The following is a 12,408-nucleotide window of genomic DNA, read 5'->3' as shown; positions in this document are numbered from 1 at the left end:
CAAAGGCAGGGAATACAAAATGCAAACACCTTTTTTTTATTTAAAAGTATACAGGGTGGGAGGAAAAGAAGTTTAGGAGGAATCAGGGAAGCCCCCTTAAGCTGCTATCTGTGTAGCCACAGACCTGGGTGGGTTACTCTATCCTCCTGTCCATCCAGGAGTGTCTCCCCAAATGTGACTTGAAACAACTATCATCCTAATCACTGCATTCAAGGGACTCTGTTCCAGAGCCTTCAAATCTTGCTTTGAAGAACTAAACCCAGGGAAACTACTACATTACAGGAGCCACTTTCCTAAAAGAGAACAAAACCAGACAATTCCTTTCTACACAAATACTCCCTCACACCTGCTACTTCTTTCACTCCAGTAACAGCAAGGAAGAAACACATAATCCTTAAAATTTAATTACATGGGGGCAGAAAAAGTTTAAATTTCTCAAGGAAGATTGGCATCATGTTTATGAAATCATTTCCTCTAAGGAAACTTTTTTGTAGCATTTTCAGCGGTTTTTCATAACAAACAATACAAAATAAATTATTTCAGTTCTGCTTTGGGGCAGGGTGGAAACATCTCAACATTCAGGTGGAAAAATACGAAATATGGTGGTGGAAAGGTGTAACGGTGGTGGGATTGGTATTCAAATATTAAATGTAATCAAATATTGTGAACTACTTTATAAAATAAAATAAATTTAAAAAATTAAAAATAAAAGCTCTGGTTCTTTCCCATATGCCAGGTTTACCATATGTACGTCCACCCAATTCCCCCAACCCAGTGGTGCAGGAAGTGACTCCTTTTTCCTAGTAAGGCTCAGTAAGGCTCAGGGTGAATATGTACCTAATTCAAAATCGACAAGTGGGACCAGAGAGATAGTACAAGGAGGCAACTTACCTTGTATATGGCTGACCCAGGTTCTCTCCCCATCACCCCACAGGATCCTCTGGACTCTGCCAGGAGTGATCCCTGAGTGCAGGGCTAGTAAGCCCTGAGCACTGCCAAGTGTGGCCCCAATACAAAAACAGTATTTAAAAAACACCCCAGATTGACAAGATGGCAGACTGGGATCATAACATGTCTCTGACCCCAAAGTCTGTTCTTTTAGCTCCTGAGCTCTGCTAATCAGAATTTTCCCTTGTTTTAGGCTGTGCTGGCTCAATAAATAGGTTATGGACCAGATATTTTTTCAGTTTATAAGGGCACAATATTTTCTGATCTTTTTCGTATATACCAAAGTGATGCAGTCTAGATGGTTCTTCTTGGTTTTTCATTTTGCCACACCCTGTGGTGCTTAGGGATTACCCCTGGCTCTGCTGTGCTCAGGGATCTCTCCTGGTGGGGTCTGAGGCACCATATGTGACTCTGAGGACAGAAGCAGGGTCAGCCACATGCAAGACAAATCACCTTACCCACTGTACTATCTCTCCAGCCCCTTATTTTTTCTTCTTGTGGTGCCAGGGGTTAAACTCATGGTCTTATTGCAAGGCATACACTTTAACAAGCCACATCCAGAGCCCAAGTTGTTCTTAATTGTTTGCAGATCTTTCTATAGCCAAGGAAAGGGAGACTGCAGCCAAATTTTCCTGTGCTTTATTAATCTAACAGTGATTTAGTTATACATTACGAGAGTGGTAAAGTCTCTGCAAAAGACCAATGACTGGTGTTTATAATTTTGTTAAACTGGAAACAGATTCTTAAAAGGGCATGATTTGCTCATGGTTCCACAGTTACTAAGTGCCGAAGATTTCAGAGTTCTACATGTCTTTGTAACACTGTTCAATGAAAAGGATCACAGATTAATTGCATTTTTAAAATACTGTAAATTTTCCCTGAATAAAAAAGTAGTACATTCTCATTGTAGCAAATCTAGAAAACATAAAAAAGTATAAAGGGAAAATAGAAATCACCTGCAAATCTATCATCCAGAGTTAATCACTACTAACATTTTGGTTTGGTATTATTTCATTCCCTTTAGCCTATGCATAAAATGTTTTTCAACCATACTTCATTATTTTTCTTCCTTCTTTCACTTTACCCAAACATTTGCCCACTGGGATTCGCTCTTCTTTGAAAATGCTCACAAGGGCCACAAAATCTACTGTAGACACACCATCTTTCATTTAAACCCTATGCAGTTGAAAGTATAGTTTTCTTCCTCCAGTGGTATGCTATGTTTGCGTGAATATTCCTTATTAATCTTTATCTACTTCTGGTTATTTTCTTGCATGGAATCTTAGAAACAGGGTTAGAGTTGATGATACTAACCCTGTTAAAGAAAATCTTTCTTTTCCAGAAACTAGCAGTTAGTTCTAAGACCTACAGTGCTTAGGATGAAACTTCTTTCTCCTCATTATGTTTTCTCTGGTGTTGAATAAGCTGTGAGCTATACCGATAGGCTTTCCCACACTCACCACATTTATAGGGTTTCTCCTTAGTATGGGTTCTCAAATGTAGAATAACTTGAGAGGTCTGCCTGAAGGTTTTTCCACATTCATTGCACTTATAGGGTTTCTCTCCAGTGTGAACTCTCTGGTGGTCAACAAGATTTCGATTAGAAGTAAAAGCTTTCCCACACTCGTTACATTTGTAAGGTTTCTCTCTGCGATGAAGTCTCTGATGTTCACTAAGGGTCTTCCTCAAAATAAAAGCTTTGCCACATTCATCACACTCATAAGGTTTCTCTCCTGTGTGAATTCTCTGATGATCCATAATCTTTGTATTAGAAACACACGTTTTCCCACACTCCTTACACTTGTAAACTTTTTTCCCTTTGTGCATTCTCTGATGCTGAGTGAGGTTTGAACTCCGACTAAAAGCTTTCCCACACTCAATACAAGTGTAGGGCTTCTCCCCAGTGTGTACTCGGTGGTGTGAAATAAGACCAGAACTCCGACTGAAGGCTTTCCCACATTCCTTACATTCGTAAATTTTCTCCCCACTGTGGATTCCCTGATGTCTGATGAGGTGTGACTTACCACTGAAAGATTTCCCACATTCATTGCACTTGTAGGGCTTCAGGCCAGTGTGGATTCTCCGATGAACGACAAGGTTGGAGCTGTGACTGAAGGCTTTCCCGCATTCCTTACACTTATAGGGTTTCTCTCCCGTGTGGATTCGCTCATGCACTGTGAGGTTCGCACTCTGATTGAAGGCTTTCCCACACTCTGTACATACATACTGTTTCTTATCAGCTTGAATTTTCTCATTTACAGGATCAGAGCACTGGTTACTGTCTTTCTCAGATTCCTGGGCACTCGCTTCTGGCAGTGTTTTATTGTCATGAACAGTCTTATGTTTGAAGCTTCTTGTCACTCTCCGCATTTTCTCTTGCTTGGGGCATTCCAGAGGCCTTTCAGAGGAACTGTCTACGTGCTGACTTCTGTGGTAGCATTTCTGGGTCACTCACTTGAAAAGATTCTGATTTTGAAAAGATTCTGATTTTTCGCGGTAATTTTTTGGAACTTACGTCTCCTCTTCGATATGCCAAACACAGTAACAAGCGTCACAATAGAGACGTTACTGGCCCACTCGAGCAAATCGATGAACGGGAGGACAATGACAGTGACAGTGACATCTCCTCACTCCCAGTGTTACCATCTAACAAGGAGAAACAGAAATTGCTCATGTTACCTGTTCTATACACTAACGAAAGGAGAATTATCCAAGGGTAGCAAAACATGGTAGAGCAGAAGGTCTCACATGGAAACATAAATATTCAGAGGAAGGAAGAAATGGTTTTTAAAAAAATAAGATAAAAATGGGTTAGCACAAAAACCAAGGAAGAGACTAATAATAGAAAGCAGAGGCTCATTAATAGAAACTCAATAAGTCCAGCATCAGAAAAAGAAACATTTAGTGTAAAATCTACCTGGATTTTCTTACCGTTTCATAATTGGCTCCCAGAAGTGAAACTCTTTAACTTTAAACCTGTTCCTAGAAAAAGTAAACAGGAAGAGGGCTGGAGAGATAGTATAGCAGGTAGGGTATTTGCCTAGGATGCCCATCCCAGGTTTGATCTCCAGTATCCACATGGTTCCCTGAGTCTTCCAGGAGTGATCCTTGAGTACAGAGCCAGGAATAAGCCCTGAGAACACTGGGTGTGGCCCAAGAAAACACAGAAAAATAAAATAAACTGAAAGAGTTGAGTTTGGAAGCTCAAAAAACCAATCATCAGATAATTTTGGCTTTCAGTTATTTTGCTGCTGTTGTTTTGGCAGTACTAAAGCTTTACTCCAGATGGGACTTAGGGACTATGTGGTGCCGAGGCTTTGAGAATTTGGGTCGGCTTTGTGCAAGGCAAGCACCTTTATCTGCTTTATTATGGTTCCAGCCCTTGGATTTCAATTCTTGCTGGCTGATTCTCCTAGCGCCAATGACATAGTAGTGACCAGCACTAACAGTAAGCCAGGTGTTCAAGAATTGTTTCATAGAATAGCTAACCAGAATTGTCCTGGAAGATGACTAAGATTTTTGTTTCTGGATTGGAGAGACAGAATAGGGGTCAGGGCACTTGCCCTGCACGCAGTCGGCCCAGTTTTAATCCCCAACCTCTCAGCACCATCAGGAGTCATCCCTGAGTGTAGATCCAGGAGTAAGTCCTGAGCATTAAAGAATGTGGCGACAAAACAAAACAAAAGAAGATTTCATCTTCTGACCTAATTCCCGGCCCTATGGACAAAGCTCTTATCTACATTCCTTGTTTTCAGCCTGTCCTGATAAGGATCAGAGGATTTTCCTATATTGATATGACTATATGCCTAGTCATGTCATAGCTTCCTCTATAGTGAATCGAGACATACATGTTCAATCTGTCCTCTTTGCACCAAGTTATCATCCTGCCAAACTGAGTCTGTTGTTGAACTGAGAGGCTGAATTGAGGGAGAGCTGGTGAAAGCATGGGCCAAGGACATTTATACCACCTTGACCGGCAAAATGATAAAGCATTTAAATATGGCTGAAGGGTAAAAGTGGGGAAGCGAGAATGTGGTATATAAAACCAATACTTCCCAAGTTAGCATGCATAGATTAAACCTAGCAGATCTTAAATCTACAGGGGGCCGGGTCATAAAATAAAACAGAAAAATAACTCCTTGGCACTAATACAAGACTAAATTTTTTTTATTATGCTCTTTTTCAGGACTACCCATATTCACAGTTATAAAATCATAAATATATGGTAATATAATTCCACATACTATTTCTTGAACATAATTTTATGATATACTTTCTCACATTGTTATTTAATCTTCCTATGATCATTTTAGCTACACCATATACCAATAATTGAGTTCAAGATAAGTTACAAGATAATAATGCAGTTTTACTAGTGTTAGGCAATTCTGTTGTTCCCAGCAGTTTAATCAGTATCAATAATGTTATTATGGTCACTTTACAAAGTGTTCTTCCTATTGAAATATATTCTTAGGACAAAAGGGTCAGAGTGAAATTATTTTGCAGTATTATCTACTGCCTTTCAAAAAGTTTGATCAGTTTCTATAATCTCATCACTTTCTGAAAAAAAATTTTTTGCAGAGATTGAACTCAAGACTCATGTACGCACCTAAGCTCCAAGTCTCAGCCCTGGCCCTGATTCAAAACTTTCGAGAATCACACTCTTTAGAGAGGGAAAAGCCCAGCAGTGAGTGCTCAAAGCCAGTAGCAAGGAGTTTGGAATTTTCATTCCAGAAGTGGGATGTACCTTTGGCTCCTATCCACACTCATGCTTGAGATGTGAAGGGGGAAGCAGAGAAGATGGTGGGGAGGTAGAAGGGTTCTTGCAGGAATCCTCACATCAAGCTGCTGCTACCGGTCCTGACCAAACACGAAGAAGCAGAACTAAGTCACACTAAGTCAAAAGACAAAAGCACAGTGGGGTAGCAAGAGAAACCAACATTAAGGTTCTCTTTTTGTTAGGTCATACCTGACAGTGCTCAGTGGCTGGTGATTCCCAATTGTGTTCAGGGGTCATTCCCAGTGATGGTTGGGGGAATGTGAGGTGCCAAGGATTAAACTTGGGAGTTCCTACATTCAAAGCCAGCACTCTAATCCTTTAAGCTATCTCCCCGGCCCTTCCTCCCTCCCTCTGATACCTAGCAGCACTCAGAAGCTAGAGCATTCCTATTGCTTTGTTACTTAGGGACCATTAGGAGATTCTGGGGAAAGATAACAAGCAGGGCCTGGGATTGAACCCAGGGCCTCCCACATGCAAGGCATGTATTCTTCCACTTGAGCCACATCCTCAGTCTCTCAACATTTCTCAAACTAGTAATAAGTAATCATTGAGCATTTTAACCTGTATATAGCCTAACATAGGGAAACTTTTACAAAGCATTATTCTGGGCTGGGAAGGGAGAGGGAAATTAAAAACATTATTGCAGAAAATCAGAAAATAACTCTTAGTGGTATAAATTAATGGAGAGATGAATAGGTGGATGAGTAAATTTTACATATGTATTGTAAGCCCTGAGCACCACTATGGGTGTGGCCCAAAGCCAAAATGCCAAAATAGTCACCCTGGTTTTCCTAGGACAGTGCTGATTTACATCTGCCATTCTAGAATCAGTGTTCATCGTGGCTACCCCTGCATTAACTCATAAATGGATCTCAGTTTCAGCAATGCATATCATTTCATCCCATCCAAGCATGAAACCAGGGAAAGACCATTTTAGGAAGATTCTCGCAGAAAGAGTAGAAGTGATAAAAAAAAATAGAAGAACATAAAAAGAGTTGGGAGACATCCATAGAAAGGCAGTATGGGTGGCCAGCACAGCACGGGGCTTCCTAAACTATTCTATTCATGACCCTTTCTCCCAAGAAATTTTTATACAACCCCAAGTATAGAGGTGTATAAAACAGGCCTATAAATCAGGCATTTGCTGATAACAAAGCATAAAGAAATTTATTTGAAAGTTACGTCACCCCTTATGGGGTGCAACCCATGGTTTCAGAAGCTAGTTATTAGGGGCCGCAGAGATAGTACAGTGTTTAGGGCACTTGCCTTGTATACAACTTACCCAGGTTCAATCCCTGGCACCCCCTATGTCCCCCAAGCACTTACAGGATTCATTCTGCACAGAGTTAGGAGGAACCCCTGAGCATTGCTGGGTGTGCAAAACAATAAAAACAAAAGCTAGTTATTAGAGCACCTGCCACTTTCCAAGTGCCCAATAAATATTCTAAGAATGAACAAATTAATGATGACAAGACTCCAGTACAAGATAATGTCAGGATAGGGAGAAATGAAATCCAACTCTTTTCAACTAGAAGGGCAGGCAGGGAGAAAGAAGTACACTAGGATGTGCCATAAGAAAGCCAAGAGAGTTCCAGGAGACCTAAGGAGGCAAGACCTGTCAGGAGACTGGAAACAGATAATCTGAAGAGAGTTTGATCCAAAGGAAGCCTATTTTCCGTACTAAATGGTTTAGTCATTCCTTTAGAGGTCCTGAAAGAGCTCTCAAGCAGGAAAGAAGTGAAGTCTTACTTAGATGAAGAATGGTAAGAGATCAGGAGTGCAGGCTCAGCAGGACACTCCAGAGGTACCCTGACAACGGTGCACAAAAGGGCAGTCTCACACAACAGTAAGAGATGCATGAGGATCCACAGAACTCTGGCCTACAGATCCTGAGGTCAATTGGGTGAGGGTCCTGATCCCAGTACTACCATTTTGGGCCATGAGAAATCTATAGAGGGGGAGAGAATCCAACTGAGAGAAAGAAGGGGGCAGGTTTTATCTGGGGAGGCAGTATTTCTTTAATTTACTCATACCTGCAGTTCCGTCTGAGCAGCGGCCACATGGTCCTTTGTTAATGATTAATATGAGGGAGTGAGGAACAAATGGCAATGCCTGAAAATAGATTTCAGAGAAACAAGTGAAGTTTTTAAAATAAAATTTAAAAAAAAAAAGAACTAAAAGGAAATAACTGGGCAGTACTTGTCCTCAGGGGAAGGAAAGCCTAAGCCATAATGTAAGTCAGAGGTTGACACCAAAACAGAAAAGCTGACAGATTTGACCATCTAAAAATTTCTGTACTAAAAAAGAACACGACAGATTTGTTCTATATAGCAGAGCTGCATTACACTCAAACGTGTATCTGCACTGTTCCTCAGATGCAGACATTCAGTCCTAAGTCCCCAAGGAGCTGAGCACATGATATTGGTATGTGGATCCCACACAAAGCCTCATACAAAAATGGCTCTCACATGCTGGATTGAAATGTTAAACAAGTTCTGGGATGAGGAATGTGGCTCAGTGGTAAAGCACAAGACTTGTATGTGAAGGACCTGAGTTTGATCCTGGGCACAACAAAGAAAAAAAAATTGGGGGGAGGGCGCAATTCAGGATTCTATTTAATTCTGCCTGAATTTAGGGTTTCCTCAACACATGACCACCAACCCACTTGATCCACTGGTGTATGTTTTTTTGTGCTCCAAACTGCAGATAATGATGGTTTGCTTGTACTTGTGGCAGTTCTGTCTCAACAGGATCATCCAAAGGTTGACATTCTTTAATAAACAGGCTTAGTCCAAGCACTTGGAGAATCTCAGAAAGTCAGAGCTGGAAGGAACTCCATGGGCCACATAGATTTATACAAATATGTAGAGATGGAGAACTAGAACTTAGTGGAGTGCTGGGAATAAATTCTCTCCAATATGAGAATTTTGCCACGTAACATATCCTTTCCTCCCATCAAGGTCAAGGCCCTTCCCATATTCACTGCTTCTCTCTTCCTTGATAAATAGGCAACCAGAAATGGTCCTCAATTGAATGAAGTCTCCCAGGGTGAATCCCTGGCCCTCATACCATCCAGTTCCCTGGACAACCTTCATAGTCCTCAGCTTCACTTCAAAGATCTGCTCATCAAAGTTTTCAGCACAGACTCTGGGTTTGCTGAGAAAATTCCCAGTGGGATCTTGAAACACTATGAAGAGAAAGAATTGTGTCCTCTGAGAGATTAAACACTAAGTGGACACACAAGACTATGTCCTGTGCCTGGATAACTTCCCATTGTATAGAACGTAAGCAGCGAGGATGATCATTCCCATTTTAAAGATGAGGAAATGAAGCTCCTGAAGATGGAATTATTTGCCGAAATGCATATGGCTATAGCCTACTGTGTTAGAAGGAAATCCTCATTCCAACCCACCACACCTGCTCCTTTTCACCCTTGCTTTTGAAATCTAAATACTCCCATATTCTTTTCTAAATGTAATACGCATTCTTGCTGAGTTCTTGCTATCCCGGTTTCCAAGTAAAGTTTGCAGAAGGGGGAAGAAGGAAACGTTGCTGAGTCCTATTCATTAGAGAGATAGAAAGAAATAAAGTTTGGAGATTCCCCCACCCCTCAGGTCACCCATCTAATTTTGGAGTTCTAGGCTACAAAACCTGTTTTGTGTTCCCCTCCCAAGGTTCCCAGGCTCTGCTCTCTGTTCCCCATTCTCACTGCAGTGCCCAGAAACGTACCAAATCAGGGGTCTCGGACTGAGCCCAGGGGATCTTGAAAGTATATGCAAGAAGACTGCTCTGCTGCAGAGCTGCGCTCCGGTCTCTGACCCTTCCATCTCGATTCAGTTCTGCTTTGTGCATGTCATAATCCTAAGACCCAGCAATTAGGTGGGTGCGCCAATGGGTATTTGTTGAATGCCTCTGTTGGATGTGCAACTTTGGCTAGTACTCTGCCCATCTCTCTGGATTCGCTTGGTCACTGGAAACTCAGCACCGCGGGGACTAGACTGGTGTGAGTGAAATACGCAGCCGCTGGGAAGTACTCCGAGCCCCTGGGCGCCTCGCCTGTTGTTAACGGGGCAGCCCCGGCTAGGGGAGGGATGACCGTTCCGGTGCCGGCACCGCCGTCTGCCCGATCCCAGCGGGCAACCAGGACCAGAGATCAGCGCCGAGACAAAGGGGCGGCACCAAACTAGGGGAGAGGGGGCTCCACGACACCCCGCGGAGTCCCCGCGCCCTGGCAATCCTGGGCGAGGACCCGATTCTTGGTCCGTGGCCCCCACCCACTTCCAGAACCCAGCCCGAAAAACCACACCAAACCGCACATACCCCGCCACGAAAGCGCCCGACCCACGGCTTGGAACAAAGCGGAGAAGGAACTACGTCAATCGACCCCCCACTGGGCCCCATCCCAAGCCTCCAGCCTTTCTAGGCAGCGGGAGGTCTCCGCGTCTCTGTGCCCCGAAGGCTGGAGTCCTTCCTAGCCAAGCCGGTCAGCAGGGGCTGTAGCGCTCTCTACCGCCCAATTTGCGCCGCATCATTTGGTCTTGGAGGGGTGTGTGTGTGTGTGTGTGTGTGTGTGTGTGTGTGTGGTCAATGGGAAGAGTGGAGGGGCTGGAGGGGTGTGTGTGTACAATCAATGGGAAGAATGGAAGGGCTGGAGGAGTGTGTGTGTGTGTGTGTGTGTAGTCAATTAGAAGAGTGGAGGGGCTGGAGGTGTGTGTGTAGTCAATGGGAAGAGTGGAGGGGTTGGAGGGCTGTGTGTGTGTACAATCAATGGGAAGAGTGGAGGGACTGGAGGGGTGTGTGTGTGTGTGTGTGTGTGTGTAGTCAATTAGAAGAGTGGAGGGGCTGGAGGTGTGTGTGTAGTCAATGGGAAGAGTGGAGGGCTGTGTGTGTGTACAATCAATGGGAAGAGTGGAGGGACTGGAGGGGTGTGTGTGTGTGTAGTCAAGGGGAAGAATGGAAGGGCTGGAGGTATGTGTGTGTATGTGTGTGTGTGTGTGTGTAGTCAATTAGAAGAGTGGAGGGGCTGGAGGTGTCTGTGTGTAGTCAATGGGAAGAGTGGAGTGTCTGGAGGTGTGTGTGTGTGTGTGTGTGTGTGTTCAGCCAATGGGAAGAGTGGAGGGGCTGGAGGGTATGTGTGTGTATGTGTGAGTTCAACCAATGGAAAGAATGGAGGAGCTGGAGGGGGTGTGTATGTGTGTGTGGAACCAAGACTCCCGGGAGTCACCGCGCAGGCTCAGGTTGCAGAGAGGAATAGTGTGTCCTTTTCTTCTACACGCCTGGTAACTTTCAACCTCAACGGCTCAGCTACCATTTATTGGCAGCAAATAAAAATACATGTTGATTTTTTGCTGTTATTGTTGAGCCTTGTGAGTGCTTTATAGATCTTGAAACTAGAGGATCTATGCTGAGTGAAGCCAGAAGGGAAAGGATCGATTCAGAATGATCTTTCTGAATGTAGGAATTAAAGATGCACGGCAAGGTAGCAACAGAGGGTCAAAGGCAACATAATGGGAGAAATTATCCACAGAAATGAGTAGGGAGCGGTTGGAGAGGGAGCTGGGTACACTGGTGATGAGTGTGGTGTTGGAATTCTGTGCATGAGAGACCATTATTAGTAGTATTGTAAACTACAGAATCTCAGTGAATCAAAAAATTTCAATACATATTAGGTATAGACATTGTTATTTTTGGCACTGCTTACTCAGTGGAGAAATTGAACTCACCGCCCCACGAGGCTTACCTTCAACTCAAGGGAGAATGATAAATAAATACATAATGAGTAAGAGGAAGGCAAGGAAGGGAAGAAAGGGAAGAGCGAAGGGTCAGGAGAGGAGGAGGATGGAAGAGCAAGCAGTGGAACTATTTTATAGAAGGTGGGAAGGCAGAGTGAAAGGTGAGCAATGGAGGCATGTATCTGGGGTTAGAATATTCCTGAGACCAGAACATCAGAGTGAAGATCTTAAATACAAGGATGGTAGGGTTGCACATTTTGGGCCTTATAAGTCAAGAGGAGTTTGAATATGTCCCAAATAATTTTGAAAGGTTTGGGGTGTGAGTAATGACATGCTCTTACTTTCCCGCCCCCTTGCCTGATTTTTATTTTATTTTTGCCACATTTTTAATGATTGATTCAATATCAGATACTTAAGGAGCTAAGAAACTTGTTCCAATAAGTCTTCTTAATTTCTTGCTTTCAGTCCTCATTCTGTCATACTCCCTGTATAAAAGTGTCACTCTGCAACATTACTTTTTTTGCCATTATAGGGAGTGGTGGAACCTCTCAAGAGTGCTTATGAGAAAGGGGCAAAGGTACATAGGCAGTGCTTGGCCTACTGGGCTAAAGATGCAATACAAAGGCCAGAGGAAGTGATGCTGTTATAGCCCTGTGGTAGCAGGGAGCACTGGGCTCACCTTGTGGTACTTGGAGCCTCTGAGGGCATACCTGCAGACCTCCAGGATGTACCATGAGATAGTCAGGGGATTGTATGGTTCCAGGAATAATACATGGGCGAGTTGCACACTAGGTGGTTGTCCAAACCACTGTACAATGTCCTGACCCCATATTTTAGATTATTCTCTGCCTGCCTTGCTGAGAAGTCTTTGATGGTGGATGAGAGTAGAAGCAGGGAATTTAAGAGGCTCTGGCAGCTGAATGTGTGACATGATTTTCTTCTGGTTGC

General features: G+C 43.3%; 1 protein-coding gene across 1 annotated transcript; it reads right to left on the bottom strand.

The window, feature by feature from the left end:
* Positions 1–1,627: 1,627 nt before the first annotated feature.
* On the bottom strand, positions 1,628–3,372 carry ZNF660 (zinc finger protein 660). Its single transcript, XM_056129405.1, has one exon. It carries the CDS (start codon positions 3,316–3,318, stop codon positions 2,323–2,325), a length of 996 nt encoding a protein of 331 aa, XP_055985380.1. The 5' UTR covers positions 3,319–3,372; the 3' UTR covers positions 1,628–2,322.
* Positions 3,373–12,408: the final 9,036 nt, after the last annotated feature.

This window comes from Sorex fumeus, unplaced genomic scaffold (genome assembly GCF_029834395.1).
Source record: "Sorex fumeus unplaced genomic scaffold, SorFum_2.1 ptg000072l, whole genome shotgun sequence".
Taxonomy (NCBI): Eukaryota; Metazoa; Chordata; class Mammalia; order Eulipotyphla; family Soricidae; genus Sorex; species Sorex fumeus.
Note: the sequence above shows the minus strand (reverse complement) of the source record. Positions and strands in the feature narration are given on the sequence as shown.